This window comes from Aspergillus pseudoviridinutans, assembly GCF_018340605.1.
Source record: "Aspergillus pseudoviridinutans IFM 55266 DNA, scaffold_4, whole genome shotgun sequence".
Lineage (NCBI taxonomy): Eukaryota > Fungi > Ascomycota > Eurotiomycetes > Eurotiales > Aspergillaceae > Aspergillus > Aspergillus pseudoviridinutans.
Genome location: NW_025091284.1, coordinates 1176309 through 1193749, shown reverse-complemented (window position 1 = coordinate 1193749; position 17441 = coordinate 1176309). Strand labels below are relative to the sequence as shown.

The 17441-nt window shown below is 48.5% G+C and overlaps 8 protein-coding genes across 8 annotated transcripts; 3 read left to right on the top strand and 5 right to left on the bottom strand.

Annotated features, from left to right (window-relative positions):
* Positions 1-348: 348 nt before the first annotated feature.
* Asppvi_005858 (uncharacterized protein) lies at positions 349-3681 on the bottom strand (the record flags this gene model as incomplete). The annotated part of the gene is made up of 8 exons (XM_043301770.1): positions 349-495; positions 553-948; positions 1000-1072; positions 1125-1311; positions 1361-2162; positions 2212-2330; positions 2382-2482; positions 2531-3681. The coding sequence occupies 8 exons, from the start codon at positions 3679-3681 to the stop codon at positions 349-351; spliced, it is 2976 nt and encodes a 991-aa protein (XP_043157705.1).
* Positions 3682-4233: 552 nt separating this feature from the next.
* On the top strand, positions 4234-5085 carry Asppvi_005857 (uncharacterized protein; the record flags this gene model as incomplete). Its single annotated transcript, XM_043301769.1, has 3 exons — positions 4234-4621; positions 4668-4733; positions 4784-5085. The coding sequence occupies 3 exons, from the start codon at positions 4234-4236 to the stop codon at positions 5083-5085; spliced, it is 756 nt and encodes a 251-aa protein (XP_043157704.1).
* Positions 5086-5092: 7 nt separating this feature from the next.
* Positions 5093-5501, bottom strand: Asppvi_005856 (uncharacterized protein; the record flags this gene model as incomplete). Its single annotated transcript, XM_043301768.1, has 2 exons — positions 5093-5359; positions 5382-5501. The coding sequence occupies 2 exons, from the start codon at positions 5499-5501 to the stop codon at positions 5093-5095; spliced, it is 387 nt and encodes a 128-aa protein (XP_043157703.1).
* An 848-nt stretch (positions 5502-6349) lies between these two features.
* Positions 6350-6562, top strand: Asppvi_005855 (uncharacterized protein; the record flags this gene model as incomplete). Its single annotated transcript, XM_043301767.1, has 1 exon — positions 6350-6562. One exon carries the CDS (start codon positions 6350-6352, stop codon positions 6560-6562), a length of 213 nt encoding a protein of 70 aa, XP_043157702.1.
* A 1035-nt stretch (positions 6563-7597) lies between these two features.
* Positions 7598-8183, bottom strand: Asppvi_005854 (uncharacterized protein; the record flags this gene model as incomplete). Its single annotated transcript, XM_043301766.1, has 2 exons — positions 7598-7692; positions 7748-8183. 2 exons carry the CDS (start codon positions 8181-8183, stop codon positions 7598-7600), a joined length of 531 nt encoding a protein of 176 aa, XP_043157701.1.
* Positions 8184-8438: 255 nt separating this feature from the next.
* Asppvi_005853 (zinc finger MYND domain-containing protein) lies at positions 8439-9190 on the top strand (the record flags this gene model as incomplete). The annotated part of the gene is made up of 3 exons (XM_043301765.1): positions 8439-8679; positions 8768-8951; positions 8980-9190. The coding sequence occupies 3 exons, from the start codon at positions 8439-8441 to the stop codon at positions 9188-9190; spliced, it is 636 nt and encodes a 211-aa protein (XP_043157700.1).
* A 1453-nt stretch (positions 9191-10643) lies between these two features.
* Positions 10644-12610, bottom strand: Asppvi_005852 (uncharacterized protein; the record flags this gene model as incomplete). The annotated part of the gene is made up of 5 exons (XM_043301764.1): positions 10644-11461; positions 11518-11700; positions 11758-12204; positions 12260-12464; positions 12518-12610. 5 exons carry the CDS (start codon positions 12608-12610, stop codon positions 10644-10646), a joined length of 1746 nt encoding a protein of 581 aa, XP_043157699.1.
* Positions 12611-15108: 2498 nt separating this feature from the next.
* Positions 15109-15530, bottom strand: Asppvi_005851 (uncharacterized protein; the record flags this gene model as incomplete). The annotated part of the gene is made up of 2 exons (XM_043301763.1): positions 15109-15333; positions 15387-15530. 2 exons carry the CDS (start codon positions 15528-15530, stop codon positions 15109-15111), a joined length of 369 nt encoding a protein of 122 aa, XP_043157698.1.
* Positions 15531-17441: the final 1911 nt, after the last annotated feature.

Here is a 17441-nt window from a genome sequence, read left to right as displayed (position 1 = left end):
TGGAGCAAAGCATCCATTGGGTACGTAGAGCGTTAACCTTTAGTCTCGTCATTATCAGGAAATCGGCCCGATCATTTAAACGAACGGCTATATTGTATAAGATACAGCGATTGTGGGAAAGAATAACGTCATGGTCGATCGACATGGCTGCTCTGCGCCTGGGCTGGTAGGAGCTGACACCCGTGGAAATAGTATTCGAATAAATTAGTCTCTCACAACTACGCCTCCAAATTTGACGCTGCCCTTAAAGGGGCGGAATATCGAACAGAAAGTCATATTCAATGAAGGAAAGTAGGAGGCAAAATGAAATGGTGGCCAAAATCCTTTTTACGTTCCCTCAAGGTGTGCCTAGTCATAGAGACTGTTCTCCATCATGGAGCCAGGAGTGGGTATAGTATACCCGTTTGCTCTGAGAGCAGATCGAATGTGATCCGCACACAGTGGAACCCCATCGGACATGGCGACATTGTGTGCAAGCTTGATAACATTCTTGATCTTTAGATATTATGTCAGTATACGTCTATATCTTGAACGACGGAGCGAATCTCTCACCTGCCGACCATTCAGACTGATCTCCGCGAAATTGCGTATCTCATCTTCCAAAATTTCCGCACCTGTCTCAGCACAAAAGTGTCTGAAGATGGCTTGTCGAGCCGATGAGTCTAGATCATGATACTGCAACTTTAACTGGATTCGGTCAAGGATGGCTGCATCGAAGTCCTGCAGCATATTGGTGGTAAGGAAGAAGATGCCGGGATAATACTCAAGCGTGCGCAAGAAAGTGGCAACAAGGCGATTGCGTTCTAATTGCAGGCCATCCCGTCGCTGCAGATAAACATCCGCTTCATCCAGGAGGAGCACAGCCTTCCAGTCGCTGGCAACACGGAAGGTACGCGTTAGCTGGACTTCAAGCTCCTCAGCTCGAGCGCTGAGATCTCCAGCAGAAATCTGCATTTGTCAGTTCCCATGTGGTTGAGGGGACGTCAGACTTATAATTACCGAGTAGAGCGGTCGTTGAAGCCGTTCTGCGATGGCTTCTGCTGTCAAAGTCTTCCCCACGCCTGGGGGGCCGCTTCCCATAACAGTTAGCAAGTTAGCCATTATGGGAGGCTTCGGATACATACTGCAGGAGTATGATGACCCCTTGCCCCTTTCCTTCAATGATGTCATCAAATTTTCCCTCGGTCGTTGCGCAGACCCGACTTTCAGTCAGAGATTTGATGACCCGTTTCTTGTCCTCTGGGATAGCTAACATGTCAAAGGGCGTATCTGAGAATTGGATCTCAGCTATCTTTTCTACGGCAAATTCTCCTAGTGACATTAGTCAACTAAGTTAACAGGTTGTCAAGCACCGACTTACCCCAAATTTTCTCGTTCAAGGAGAAACCGAGAACCGTTGGACTGCAGATAGCTAGCTCTTCCTCTTTTAGCTCGCTGAGGTCCAGACCGTTACTGCGAACGCGATCAATCATCTCGTGATCCAATATTTGGCCAAACATATCGGTATGGAGCTTTTGCATCGCCAGTCTTGCATAGTTGGGATTCCACTTCCGGAACTGCTGAGCGTCGATCATGATCTTGCTACTGACATGGACTTTCACCAGTTGATCCTTATGTGGGACAAACATATTCCCGTCATACTGCCGATGGTAACAGCCAATGAGCGACACGAACTTTCGACCAGCCGATACCAGGCGCGACCAGATTTCCGGTTCAGGGTGGAATTCCAATGGATATGCTGGGAGGTTTTCGATCCTGCGGGCCGCGGAGAACATTTCAATCTGCAAAGTCTCGGTAGACTCGCCGAATACTTCTCCGTCGTAATCGAAATACTGACACTGGATCGCAAAACAGTCACCCTTCCGGACCGTCTTCGTCTCTTTGCCGCAGCTGTACCGAGCGCAACGGGGCAGGCCTGTGGAAGGGCAGGTCATGTACAGCAGCGTGCCCGGTTTGAAGAACGCCCATAACAAGTCGTATGTTATCTTCCTGTGAGTCAAAAGCGAGTTCATTTGGGCAGTTGTTGACTCGTATGCTTCCTCTAGGTGCTTGATTAACAGACTCAGATGTTGCAAGCCATCCTTTTCCGTGGTATCGTCGTCGGAGCTGATGCCGAAATTTTTCAACTCTGGAAGGAAATGGAACAATAAGTTCCGCTCCACCTATGCGGCCATTAGCATCAAAGCCTACATAAAGCATGAGTAGCCATACCGCAGGTTTGTCGGCTTCTAGTCCCGCCGTTCTAATGTCTTTCAGGATGCATCTCAGGATGTCTCGCAGGCTTGGTGACTTAATGTCCACGTAGATGATGACGTCGTGCGTTTGTTTCTCTGGACACATGTCAGACAGTCAAAAGAGCTGCAACAATCGGCCGTACTTACGGATACGCTTGCGGACGACGAATACGAATTCGTCTAATTCACTCACATCCTGCGGGGGAGGGGAATCGACGACCTTGTACTCGTACGTCTTGGAGTCCCAGCTGCGCATCTAATTAGCAGATGTAGAATACGGACAGGGTTGGACATACGCTTCATTGACGGTCTTGTACTCCATCCTGGAGGCCACAATTCTTTTGTCCTCTCTGTCCTGATTGTTTTCTGCCTTCTTCTCAGGTCCAGCGGGACCATTCCCCGCCCCATCTGTTTGAGGTTTGCATTCTAGCACAGCTTGGAAAAGGTCTTTCAGCTGGCTCATTGTTACAGGCTCCGAGGGAAGGTGGGAGTTCTCGGGAAGGGGAATACCCTGACGTTCACTTCTAACATCTTCGGATTCGATCTCACTAGCCTCACAAAAGCCAAGAGCATCTGCCGTGTCGGAAGAGTCAGACGGGCCTCTCGTGTGGGCAGCGTTTGCCGACAGCTTCTCAAGCTCATCTGCAGTGAATTGAGGTGTTGAGGTGCCAAAAGGTCCTGAGGCGCACTTGTGTTCGCCTTCCTTTATGTCGCAGCTAAAACAGAGATTAGCGATGTCAAGGAAATAGAATGCAACACCGTACACTCTACGAGTCTTCCCCTCTTCCACATTCGAAATCCGAGAGCCTTCCACCAGCCGTTGTCCACCTGTAGCAGCGATATTAGCCGTGTTCGGCGTCGCTTGATCACCATTCGCTGGTCCAAGATCTTGCAGAATTTCAACATCATCGTCGTTGAGAGGCACTGACGATTTTGGATTTCCAGAGACCTTGCAGCCGCATGCAAAGGGTCGCGACTTCTCTGCAGAGACTGGATATGCTCTCGGGTCGTCGGGAACATGAACGAGGGAATCAGTGAGCTCTTTCAGCTGGAAAACTGCAACAGGCTCCGAAGGGGCGATGCAGGGGCTGTTAGGGGGTGTCACGGCCCGACTGTCGCAAGCCAGTTGAAGATGGTTGTCCTTCTCGACGCCAACAGACGCTGATGGCGAGTTTCCGGTAGTAGCAGCGGAAGTCGGAGTGGACTGAAAGAGCTCCAGAAGATCCGTAAGCAGGCTGGCAGTGGTGAGCCGGGATTTTTCAGGCGACGAGGTAGGCACAACGGGCATCTCCGACAACACCTGTCGGATGGCATCGACAAAAAGTCGCTTGAGATCATCCTTATCAGTGCTCCGCAAGGACGACTCTCGAGGTGGCCTGCGAGGAGGCGTCATGACCTGCAGACATGGAGACGGAGGTGCAGTGATTGCCTTTCGAAAAATTGCCATGGTGAGGAATCAATTGGGAGAGAGTTCGAAGATGTATGGGGCACGGTATGGGGCACGCGGACAGTAGGTCTGGTTCAATGATGTCAAAGATGGAGGCCTGAGGGAAAATTGCTCCATGATATGTCTTTTTGGGTGAATTCCGGTGCGGGATATGTCACGCCTTTCTGAGCAAGACAGGGCTTCCCCTCTCCCCATCACGCGTCGTTGTGTCGCAGAGAGCGTGGTGACGGTGACGATATCGACGGTGCTCTACTGTACGACGCTGGGCCGCGAGATGCGCGATAGAGGCTTTGAACATGTTGGATTGTACGAGGATCAGCAGCCTCAAACGAAGTCTATTGTAGACAATTGAACTCGATTGGATATAAGTTGGAGCGATATGCTGACCTAACCATATATGGTATAGATTAGCCTTTCTGCACCTTAAAAAGCCACCCCTTCCCGGCAGCTTCCCAACAGTTTTCCGGCATAATCCTAACGGGTTTTCTTCTGTTTCCAGCACAGTTTCATCACCAATCCTCAATAATTACAACAGCCTTCTCCACAACAAGCATGGCACTCGAATCACGTCACAAGCCGTTGACGATGCAAGGTGCACTCGCGAAGCTTCGCGACTCCTCTGTCGTCATCGACCGTCGCGGAGGTCTCAGGGAGGATGAAGAAAAGCGAGCTGCTGAGGCTTTCTCATTGCTGGAGCATGGTGGCCCAGAGCCAGGCTCGAAAGGAGAGAAGAACCGGAAAAAGTACTTCAAGTTCCTCAAAAAAGTTAATGAGCTATCTGGTCGGTCCATGGTTGCTTTGTCCGCTGCCGCTCTGGGCTTATACGCTGTGAGCAACATGAAGGAGCGACTTCGATTAGATTTACCTTACGAAATCGACAGAATCAAGGAAGAACTCGTCAATCCGACCCTGCGAGACCTTTACGATACCTACCCAAGAGGTTCGTAACGCTGGGCTCTCCGGAATCTATCCTAATAGTGGTTTAGTGCCGGTCCAAGCGAATTCCCCACCACATCAGTCACAGTCAGCAGTCCAGCAGTCTGACAAGCAAGGTGTGTAATCATGAAAGTAAATGCAAGGCAGAAGCTAATGCATATTCTAGTCACAGATACTCCTAATCTGACATCCCTCAATATGTCTCAGCACGGTTCCGCGCATGTTCCAGCGCAGAAGCATCTCCAATCTGTGTCGTTGAACCTTCAACTCAGGGACCTGGTCGCGTTCCTTCAGCGTTACCAAGAAAGCAATCAGCAGCTGCAAATGGAGTGCCCCTTTTTCGGAGATCCCTTGCCTTTCATTCAATTTCGCTTAGGACAACACGCGGACCACCAAGCGAAGCTCGAGTTTTCTCAACCTTTGGCCACACTTTTCATTCAATACATCATGAATCGTGGAGAAGAGTGACTTTTGGTTATGCTTCTTTGCATCGGAAGAACCGAACGACAGGGTCGCCGAAAAACATACAAGTCTGACCATCCTTCACCTCAATGATCTCCAAGCCAATCTCGTCCGGTCCGGTTACAATATTTGGCACAGGCAGAGGGGCATTAGGCCCAGTAACTCGGACCGCTCCTGCAGATCCATTCTTGTAGACGAGAACGGCTCGGACTGATGCGTCTGTTGTCGAGAAGGATTTTGGAAAGGACTTTGCTGGATCGATGACAACGTTCCTGAGAATCTGTACACCATTGTTAACGTACAGTCATAATCTCACACTGGAATCTAGGAATAAACCGGACCAGTTCTCGAGCGGCGTTCTCAAGTTCAGCGTCGCTAGGCTCAGGTAGTTCGATGGGTTTTATTTGGTTCGTTGCTGGCATAACCCAAGACACTGAAGGTGCTCGATCGATAGGGACACAGAGCCAGGAGTAATGAGGTTGATAAACGCGCTCTTGAGAGAGACGTAGGTAATTAGCCTGGCAGCGCTCTGGAGCTCGGCCGCAAGTCGCTGGAAAAGTTCAATTTGCTAAACCACACTTGTCTTCAACCAGCTCTCGGGGGTTAAATTTTAATCAATGGTGACGATTTAATCAGTGATGACGATGAAGATAAAGGCATATGATTATTTTGGTCATTCGAAGCGCAGGAAGGCAAATTGTTGGGTTCTAAAGTTGAAGTAAGGTAGCAATACTCAAAGCGTGGGGCAGCGACAGGGTGATGCCTGACGAAAGCTGCTTGGATGGGGCGGCCTTTCTCAATAGTCTAATCTTCCCGAAAATTTCCAGCTATTACTAATATGGCACGCCAATTTTCTGCCCGCTCACCAGCAAGCTACCGGCAACATACCAACAATTTACCAACATTTTCAGCAAGGTCTTTTGTTTCTCTTCCTAGTAAGTTGAAATAGCAACTAAGCCTGCTACGTTCCAGCCACAAGTGCATACACGGTACTCTCCAGGTTCTTGATGCACCAGTCTTCCTTACGTAGCCTGGTTAATAGAACTCTCATGCAGCGGAAGTAAGCGTACCTAGTCAGAGTATATCATGGGAGTAATTCCTCATTTTATCTGAAAATTTTGTAGATGCCGTTAACAAACAAAACGCTTGATAGTTCTCAATTCGATAGCACGAGGTGAGTAAAAGGCTGATTGTAAAGAAGTCTAAAGCCTAATTATAGAGTTCTACTATAGTCCCATACACCGAACAGAGCTCATTAGCGCTTCTCGAAATGGCCGACCAAGCTTCATCCGACCAAAATAAGGGCAAAGAGGCTGTTGTTGGAATCAAGGCCGATGTCAGAACCCTTCAGCAACTCAGCTCTTCGGGCCAAGCTGCTAAGAAGAAAAGAGAAGAAAACCAGGTGGAGAAAGGAATGCGGGCGATAGGTGGAGCTATTCAAGCCCATTTGCAACAGGGAAGCCAGAGTCAAGGCTCCTCTTGAGAGCGCGTTCTTTGGAAAAAATTCTGTCACACCAATTCGGTTTCAAATTCTAATTGAAGTTGTCTGTCATACTCCTCTTTATCCGAAAGTTTGCAACTCGCGATGTGTCCCACATTCTTCTCCCAAAGAAAAGGCATGACCAAATTGAATTCTTCGAGATATTCTGTGCAGAATAGGGGTCGAATATGATGTTTAAAAATCCCGAATAGGCCAGAAGGGCTGGAGAGGGCCAGAGTATACCAAAAAGTCCCTGCTGCCCATGTGCTATTCAGGACTTCTGATAGTAGTGGCATGTTATTCCCGCTCGAAGTGGCCTGTCTGTGTCTCTCCTCCTCAGCAGTCAAGATGTCCATGAATTCCCTCCGGATCTCATCATACTCTGATGACACTATCTCGTCCACACCCTTGTCCGTTAACCAATGCGGAGGTCTAATCATTTCGATCGGTAAAGAGCAGGCCCACTCCAGATCTACTAGACACGTTACATTCCAATCTGAGTCAACAAATATGTTGCTTTGATGGATGTCCGTTAGAGTAAAAACAAAGGGGCCGCGCCGAAACCCTCTTTGGAAAAAAGATCTGGAAACTGTTCGCATTGCCGAGAGTGAAGATAGCTGGAAAACGCAATCTCCGAGGTCATTCACCGCATTTGGTTGATGCCGAAAACGGTTGTCATGGAACGCAAGGACATCCGCCAAGTATGAGTCAACAGTTGAATATGTGTACTCGCGATTTATGCCCGTAGGTATCTGTTCATTCTCCAGCTGTTGAACTTGAATCGACAGGGGCCGGTTCGCTAAAACCAAAAATCCGTCTTTGTCAATAACAAACGAACCAATTCTGGGGAGCGGATGTCGACTGATGCTTAAGAGAATGCGGGAAAGGCCACGAAAAAGGTTTGTCCGCAGTTTGATATCGTACTGGCTGTCCGTCCATGTATTTGAAAGCATAGTGCCGCGCTTCGGTTCAATGTATTCAAGCAGTAAGTACGCGGAGCGAACGGCGTTCTCGCATCGAGCTGGGTGGGGAACATATTCAGAAGGGTTTGGATGCCCTAGCCATGACCAAATCCGACGCAGAAGAAAGTGAAACCACTGACGTAAGACCGGCAAGTTCTCTGAGCGAGTAAACTAGACGAATTAGCTTCGGTAGAGGAAGTCATGGTGCGTATATGTACAGTTTCACCGGTAGAGAGAGCAAACCCGTATAACTGCGGAATTGGCACATCGGGGCAGTTCTTCTCGAGCCACGCGTAGGTTCCTGCCTCACATTTGACCTTTTCGTCACCATTACCGGGCATGAAATCCTCACCGACCCGGTAGGGGAGCGGAAAACGCACAAGCACCCGTTTTCCATCCCTATTGCTGAGCGTAACAGGAATGCAAACGTTGAAGCTTCCATGCAGCCAGTCCTTCACTTCGGACACGCGACAAACAGCAGGTGAGCTCAAATTAAGATGATGCGCAACGATGGTCTTGATCCAGTCACTGTTGTTGTAGAGGTGTGTAAAGAACCTGGTTTGCTTATCATGGTATCCAAGCTGATGAAGAATGTTAACCTCCTGTTCCTTAGCAGATGCATAAGTGATCTCCCGTCGAAGAAGGCGTCGGGTCTTTACCATGGCGCCAGGATAGACAATAGGCTCACGCTTCGACGGAGATGGCTGTCTTCTCACTCCTTTATAATTGTCTCTGAAACAGCCGCGGAGGGAGGCGTGGAATGATTGGCTCTTTCTTGTCCAATCAGGATGCAATAAGTGCGCACAGATCTGCTCCACTACTCTGTGTACCCACATCATTTGAGACGAGGTTCAACGATAAATGTATCATAGTAGTTCTCTACAAGTCCCTCACTGAACCTACTACAGTCACGAACCATGTCCGACTCCAATCTCACCGAGACTCGCAAATGCCAGAGCTGCAAAAAGACGGAATCCGAAAGTGCTCCCTTGAGGAACTGCTCCCGCTGCAAATCGGCCATCTACTGCTCCCGTGACTGCCAGAAAACCGACTGGAAAGCTCACAAGAAAGTCTGCGCCAGCAGTGCTCAGGCAAACACAGGCTCCGCCAGCCAGTCCACGACTGACGCCAACGCCACCCAATCCACAAAAGTCTTAGGTTGACTTCCTCAAGCCTTTTCATCGCCTCCACACAAAGACTTGGCTCCATGACCGCACCGAAAACGATACCTACAAGTTACTAATAGACACCTACCGTCTCCGGCTAGACGACGACTACACATTTACAGGGGATGTTCATGCGGACAGCATCTATGGCGGGGCGACTGATGGCGGATGCGCTGGTTTCCGCCGGTTCCTGAAGCGCGTTGAACGCAAACCCGATCTCCTTCCGAGGTGGTGGACCCCAGCCAAAGCGGAGGAATGCATCCGGTACGGCACGGATTCTGCAAAACTGGAGCCATCTTGGATATGCGGTGGAGAAGCACGACGTTGTCGAGCATTATGGAAACAATTTGATGCCGATGCAGCTGCGCATGTTTGGCGAGCAGGTGCTTGGAACTGGACCAGGTGGGCAGAAAGGGGCTGCTATGATGAAATTGCAGATGGACATCGAGGGTGGAAGCGGCGTTGCCTCTCATTTGGACTTCAGCGCCCTTTTGAGAAATTGATCGGACGCCGTAGCTGTGGCCAGGGGCTGCTTGATTAGTAGCTGGTTTGTAGACACTTACTTCGACGGCCTCCAACCGACTAATGTTCATTGACACGATGAATCTGTTGTTGTTTGCCTTCCCTGGCTGTGCTGCTCGCGATCCGGACGATGATGCGGAATCCATATCACATTTTCTGAGCGCTTACGGAAACAAATGGCGTTGAGATATTGGAATCTAGAAATAATGCCAGCTGTCGGTGACTAGTGAATTTAAGTCCGGCTTGTTAGACCACTCTGGGTGGAGGAAAAACAGCGGCAAACGCAGAAAAAAAGAAAAATATAAGGCGGGTGAAAAACAAAAACTGACCGACGCAGGATTCGAACCTGCAATCTCCAGCCACAATGGACGGGTTCACATGGCAAAAAATGGCCATAAGCTCTGCCTTAGGCTGTGACTAGTGAGATTTCCGATGTCCTAGGATATCGAAACGGACACTTCACCCTCGCACCTTCAATGGCAAACATGGCGAGAACAACGCAGGGTAAGGGCTAAGCTTTGAGCCAGATTTTCTACATTTTACGGATCAAGTTCAGATAAAAGCGGAAGCTCGTAGTAGCAAAGTGAACAGCAAGCATGAAAGTCCAGAACAAGAGCCAAGGCAATGCACACTAAGTACACAATAAAGAAGATGCCAGCAAGGGACTTTGGCGAGGTAAAGAAAGGGTTGGTGGTGCAAGCACGTCGACGCAATAATCTACGACTTCAGAAACACCACAAACCGCTTGCAAACCAGCACGCAGCGCTTCCGGTAGCGCATACAGTGAATCAACTTTCCAAGGATTGCTGGACAGACGGAGTGTGCCCTCCGAGAATAGGAGTGCGAAAGACCTTGGCATCCAGATTCAGAGGCAGCAAAATGATCGATTCAGAAACATGCGCTATGTGAAGCCAGTGTAATTTTATGGGATATAGTGATCATTGTATTTTGATCGAGAAAGCTAATCCAGAAATGAATCATTGTTAGGCCTCGTTACCTCCCATCCAGCCGATTGGCATCCAAAGTGAACGAGCTTCGACACCCCTGGCTGCCAATTGTTCAAAACGCGATTAAAAGAAACATAGTGAAATGAAACAAGAACATCGCCCATATTTGCATGTCATCTGCCGCCATCTCCAACAGAATTTTTGAACGTATGTATAAGGGAAAAAATATGATCGAACATAGAACAAGCAACGAGTATACATACTAAACGAAGAAAAATTGGTAAGTCATCGACAGTACCTGCCATATAAAACTACGGAGTGTCCTGGCAGTCACTTGACGTGGAATAAGCCGCAGGCTAAGTCCGCATCGACAACAAAGTCAGGGACTGGAAAAGAAAAAGAAACAAAGTCGAAAAACAATCGTCAGTGAACTGAAATTCCAAGGCTGCAGGAGGGTCAACAGTGGCCAAGGATCAATCATTTAAGATCATGCATGTGGTCTATTTTGAATCCAACCGTCAGGATGGCCACATCCGCTAGAATGAGGAGCCTGCTGTGATGGATCACAGGGATGACTCAAAAATCTTGTGTGGAAAGAAGGGCCTCTCATGCTCCTGCCATCCATTTTTGAAGGTCTGTCTTGAGGCAGGTTCGGCAGACCATGAGCCATGTGAGGCATTTCCAGGGGATGAAACGTCGGGGACATGGGAAGCTGATATGACATAGTAGTCTGAGACATGGCGTGACTGAGTGAAGTACCATACTCCATTGGGTTGAAGAGATTGTGTTGTAACGAAGGCGTCCTAGGGTCGAAGCTGGCTGAGTGCTGCATGGGTAAGGGTGCTTGGCGGTGGTTGGAAATCTGCTCCGAGGCGGAGGAGGTTATGGGCGCCTGTGCCATATAATTGAAAGCGGCATGTGTCTCATTGGGGCTGAGAAGTGCTGTTGTTGCAAGTGTTCTGGGCATCCGCTGCGACGCATAATCTTCGGTATACTCGGAGGTCGTGGGAAAGAAGGCCCGATCATCCAGGGGTGTCTTACCGAAGCTCAACGACTCCGGTAAAGGAAACAACTGGTTTCTGTCATCTCCCACATTCATTGGACGACTTGGTGCCGCCATGCCGGTGTGTTTGACTGAGCTCGACATCGGGCTGGTTGAGTTCATCTCAGAGTGGAGATTGGGAAGTGCCTCATCTGCATTATCGTCTTCTTGCTCATGCTTCTGGTCCGGATCCACATTGGAGTCGCCATCCTTCTCTTTCTGGTTCGACTCCCGGTTGACAACATATACAATCGTTTTGGCATCTGAGGCTCTTCAACAGCTGTCAAAATGAATTTCACGGAAAGAAGATGCCGCTTACCAACTTCTCCTCTTTCATAGCGTTCTTCAATCCTTCTTACGTTGAAGACCTCGTCCAAGATTTGGAGTCTGTGGGGGTCTCTGAGCTGCCGCTTGCATTCGTGGGCAATTTCCTGCAATTGATCCGTTGTGATACTGAATTCTCCAAGCTTGCGGATGATATGAATCAACAGAGACAGGCGTTCTGAATCTGTCAGCAAAATTACTTGACTCTGGAGATTTTCTGGAGGGGTACACGTACGATCCTTTCGAAGATGGTCAGGCTCCTTGTGAACCACATCGGCGGGCCACCATTTAGGTTTTGTCTTCTCTGGATCACCCTTCTTACCAGCAGGGGCTCCTGCAGGGGGTTTACCTCCATTATAGGGGTGCTTGAATTGTTTTCCTGGCTCAATGAACCTAATGAATGCCTTTGCAATCTGACGACAGTTGAACTGCCGGAAGTGTTCCAAGGATCTCTCATAGTAGTCGAGAACTTCAGGAGTATTACCGATCTCGAGCCCGACCTTGTCCACTGATCCGCAAGAGGGCGTTTCCTCAACAGAGACTGAGCACTGGACAGATAGCGGCACACTGTACATAGAGTGGGCTGGGGAATTTCTGCCCCGCCTAGTTTGACGGTAAGGCAAGTGACCAAGCGGTTGTTGAGCATCATAGCTATATGGTGTAGCACCAGCAGCTAACAACCCTATTCAAATGAGATCAGCAAGAATATTGCACTTATGCGCGGAGATTTTACATACTTCGAACCATTGGCGGTTGATATCCGACCTTAGCACCAAGGATTTCCAAAAACCTTTCACGGACTTCGGTTGTAAAAACGGTCTCATTTTGCTCCTGGATAGACGGAGATTCCATCACCTTCAGTCTGCCCATGTTGTCGAGATAGATCATGGCGTAGTGGGCGTAAGGGATGTTGATCGATGAACGCATGGATAGACCTATGGGCTATATAGGAGATGAGTCAGCTCCATATGTCTTCCAATGCCGGTATCACTTACCGAGACAATATCCCGGTCATTAACATCGTCCTGCATGCATGACGCTGGCCTTTTACTGGAGCCTACCCCAGGAGCAGGTGCGCTGAACACCATTGTGTAATTTAAGAGCTTGATGTTGACAAAGATACAGCAGGTTTCGTCGAGCAGGTGTATCGTTTGGACAATCTCAAGTTGGACGTCTMTCAGGCAGTACAGTTACTGAAGGCTGAGAGGTATATAGTGCTCAACACATGAAAATGCCGTTGAGGTCGGAGCGAGTTTACAGCTGCGATGGCGGCAATATATATTGCCTCGAAGGTCTTTCCGGGATAGTGATGAGGCTGCAGAGATCCAGGTCTGGTGAAGTCACGGCAGACAAATGCCGCTTATTAGCTTTGTTTGACACTTGGAAATGTCAGCGTGCCAGAAGCCTTTAAAGGGGTATACAAGATACAGTAATGAGAAAGGCCCAAAAATTTGAGAGGGGGTAGTATGCGTGACAAGTGGCGACATGCTACTCACAGGATGCACCCAGACAAGAACAGAGATCATACACCCAACGAGGTTCGAGATCGGCCTGGAAGTGGGAGATGCTGCAAGATGGACTGGCAACCGATTTCGGCACACAGATGGGCAGGCGCGACAAGCTGCAACAGAGTTGGAATTAGATCAAGACTACTTGGTCCTTTCCTTTGTTTTTCTACTCCGGGGATAATGTACGGTAAACGAGGATGGTGACACAAAGTCAAGTCAAGAGAAGAGACAATCAGTGACTGACAGGTGAGAAGCTACCCATAGCTCAAGGGAACACTCAATATCCTGAAGGAGAGAGGAACTGGATGAGAAGAAGAAGGATTGGAGCTTCAAGGCGGGGGAAATGGCAGTTTTTTAGTGTTGGCGATGAGAGATCGGAATGCCTGTGCCTCTGGGGTATTGAATAACAATGGAATATAGAAGTAGAAGCGCCATCTGGGACTCTTTTTTTTTCTTTTTTTTTTTATTATTATTATTTCCCTATATTTCTTTTAACCGGAGTCTGACTGGTTGCAGTGCTTCCGGCATTGTCGCCTAGCTACGCGATATTTGGCTAATCCTAAGACTGGTCGATTGGCAGCAATGACCCTTCTAGTTTGCTACGGCCTATCTGGGGAGCCCTGTCCAGCGTGCATAGCGGATGGTACCAGATGACTCGTTCGGCTTAGCGAGTGGACAATGATGGCTGAAGCTTTTGGGACAAGTTGGAGGCAAAGAGTGCTCTGGACTTCCACTGCCTACGATCTCGTGGCGCACGGAATTGATACACGCACGACAAACTGCAAGCAGGGAAGTCGTGCAGGGGGTCCGGCGGGGTATGATATCTCTCTCTGCCCTTCTAGCGTGAATCAAGTACAATACATGGGTTCTCTATCCCTGCATCTAATGCGGCATAGTTTGCTTGCCATGGATGGTAGGATGGCATGAACGTCCTGCTGCCCTTAGAGTATCTTCCCTTCCAGCAACAGTAGTCGGATGAGCCTCCTCTGAAATGCTTGAAAGTAGCAAAACTGTCCTCTATCCTCAGCTATAACAAAGTACCAAACGCCACCGTCAAGGTCGAGTCCATTCTGGTAACTAGTCCTAATACAGAGGCCCGTGTGTCTGATCAACATCCGTAATCTCACTTTTGCAAGTACAAGCACTCAGGACAAGTCTCGTGGTGACAAATACGACAGCATAGTCTACCGGTACTTCCGTCCTGCATCTACAGCAGGGCCGCCTAAGGCGCAAACTGGGTAACTTCTTGTCCCGATCATGTTTCGGTGCTTTTCCAGCTCTCCTGTAAATCAAGGGCTGCCTCTCAACAGCAGGGTCGTATAAATCTGTTTCTTGCTGTAACCCATCAGCTAGTGGACGCCAATGAGGATTGCTATCCCTTACACTCTTGTGTTCTTCCTTGTCCTTCTTTCTTGGAATGAGTCCTTCCCTTCCTGCCCCTGTATTTTGCCGCTTCCTATTTTCCATCTAATCCATTAGTAACTGGGTGCCATAACCATGCCTAGAAGGGACGTACAGAATCCATGTTACTCTTGATGGGGATGATCAGTGAAGGCAGCAGAAGACTCAGGATCAGCAATGCGCTTCTTCTGAAAGCGGGCGTTCAAGGAAACTAAGACGAGAAACGTCCCCATCCATATACAAATAATAACGTATAGAAAGAGAACCATTGCTTGAATAAAGTTGATTCCATGACTCCTTTTCTCAGCGGATTGGCACTATTTATGTTCTTACCAAGGATGAAGGCAGTTTGTGACGTACTCGGTTATGGAGATAGAACTATCCACTTCATATAATGCTCACGATAACAATGAGCGGCCAGCAGCCGGAAAAAGAAAATAATAGCATTGAAAATGTCAGACCATTCAGTATACACCCCTTGAAACCATTCGAGCTCTGGCATGCGAATAAGGACCATATGTCCAAAAATTCTCTCCTCCATAGTGAAAGAGGGCCTCGATTAGATCATCGTCAGACTCTGGGATACGAGATTCATGGCCTCTGATCTCAAGGTCATCGAGGCTTAGTGAGAGCTCGTAGTAGAGCCTAACCATCCGCTCGCCGGTTGAGTCGTCAACCTATGGCGAGCGAACAACAAAGAGTTCAGGTTCATCCAGGGCCTTCGCATCCTCCGCAATTGTACTTTGATCGGAAATGCTGATAGAGCTAAGTCCAGAATGTCTGGTTTCCGCAATGCTGTTCGAATCACGGTTACTGACACAGGTGTGTCCTCGGTCATCAATATGCTTGGTCTTCACGACGATATGCTCCATGACTTTTTGACCGTTGATGTACTTTGCGGTCTGCCCACGGAAGGTATTAGATGGCTGGAAGCAACCTCACAAACTGTACTCACAATTGTCCTTTCTTCGAAAAAAGGCGTCCGATCGATCGATGGAGCCCGGTCGTTTCCATTCTCTCCATCCTTATTGGTGCTGTTACGCCACAGGAGCTTCTGCCACCACGACCTGGCAGGGAGTAAGGCTCTACACCAAGCCATGCCAAAGTAATCATGCAGCGATCTAGAAATGAAGGAGGGTCAATGAAAGCTAGAGTTGGTCTGTGCCGAATTGCGGCGAGTACCTGGGACAAGGCTGGCGTCTTTATAGACAACGCTGTGCTCATTGAGACCTTTTTGATGAAACTTCGAATTATTTAGTTTTGTTATATTTATTGAATCTATCCATTAGACAATCCGATATACATTGTCTGTATCAATCGCTTCAGCTTTTTTTTAGTGCATCCAGCCAATAAGAGTGGGAGAGCTAATACTGGACGTTTTATCTCCAGCGTGGTGTCACCGTCCTGTGACTCCTGTCCTGTCCTGTCCCACCCTTTCGCATCCTTTCCCATCATCTCCTATCCTTACCAATTCCTAAATGACAAAAGAAAATGAAATCGGGCTCTATAGAGTGACATTAACGCTTCCTTGGATACATCAGGTAAAGATCGTTCATGCCAAGCTTCCTGGAACATGCTAGTGGATACAGCCAGGGACTGGTGCTTGTCGGTGAGGCACTAGACTACCAGCATTACGAGCACCATTATTGCAGACATCAAATAAGTATGTATGATCATGGTCTAATGGTGGGCTGAACGAACAGCCTCTGGTTCAAAGAGCAAATAACCTGGAACTGCGAATAAATGCCGCATATAATGTTCGGGATATCCGTACTATCTGCTTTCCAGACATGATGACGATCATGCGTCTGAACGGGTGAATTGTTCTAGACTCACACATTGCACTAGAGTCATGACAGCCAGTAGTTCCATGTTATCGACCTTGTTAATCATCTTACATAGTTGCACAGGTCGTTACTTTGATACTTGTCATTTGCTGTGGAGTGCTAGGAGCTGCATTAGCTCTTCGCGCGCGAAGACTTAGCCGCCTTTTAGGCTTAGGATTTGCATTAGCTCTTCTCGCGCGAAGACCTAGCCACCTTTTAGGCTTAGGATTTGCATTAGCTCTTCGCGCGCGAAGCCTTAGACACCTTTTAGGCTTGTTTACTGCAGCACGTATCTATTTCTAGTACCTAAAGTTACGCCACAAATCTATCTCCGCAACTGAACGAAGCCGTTGCCTCTCGTCTGTCCTGTGCGGACACGACACTGTATAGCGCGAGTCATGGGAGGCTGGAAGACCAGACCCACGCGAAATCTGGAGATAATCTTGTAGAGGATGAGCATTGGTCCATGCCTGGATGGAAGTACTTTGGAGTTGCATTAGCTCTTCGCGCGCGAAGACTTAGTGGGATTTTAAGCTTGGGCCTTTCTCACTGCGCATGCCTAACCCGATCCCCTAAACTCATTTCCCACTGCATCAACATTAAGAATCCTGGTCAAGTAATTTTTCACCGGCTTTGATGCGAGACTCCATGCGGAGTACACCATGACAGGGACCATATATAGGATAGTTATAAATATGGCGTGAATCTCTGCTGATTCTATACAAATCGTACAGACACTGATAGCATAATTTCATTATTCCCACCATCAGAACAGGCCAAAATCTCTCCGGTGAACATCCTCAGATAATCCATTTTTAGCTTATGCTGATAAACGATACAGAAATGTGTTGGCAAATGCACAAAACTCCGGCCAAATTCCCCAATTGCAAAGGGAAGTCTCAAAAAAACTGTATCCTTTTTGATCCGACCGAAGACTATGTCAAATGGTGCCTCGAGGCCGAGCGAAGGGGGAGTGCGTGCCCCAACCCCACTCCAACGACGCAAACGAGTTCTACTCGGCGAAAAGTGGATTGCCCAAGACATCGCGCTCAAAACCCAAAGCCAGATGATACAAATCCAGGCCCCGGAAATGCAGGTGGTAGTGGTTCGCTTGGTCAAAGTGTTAAGGTCGGAGCTTGACGGGTAGGAAACAGCTGCTGGTGCTATCACGACGAAAATGGACT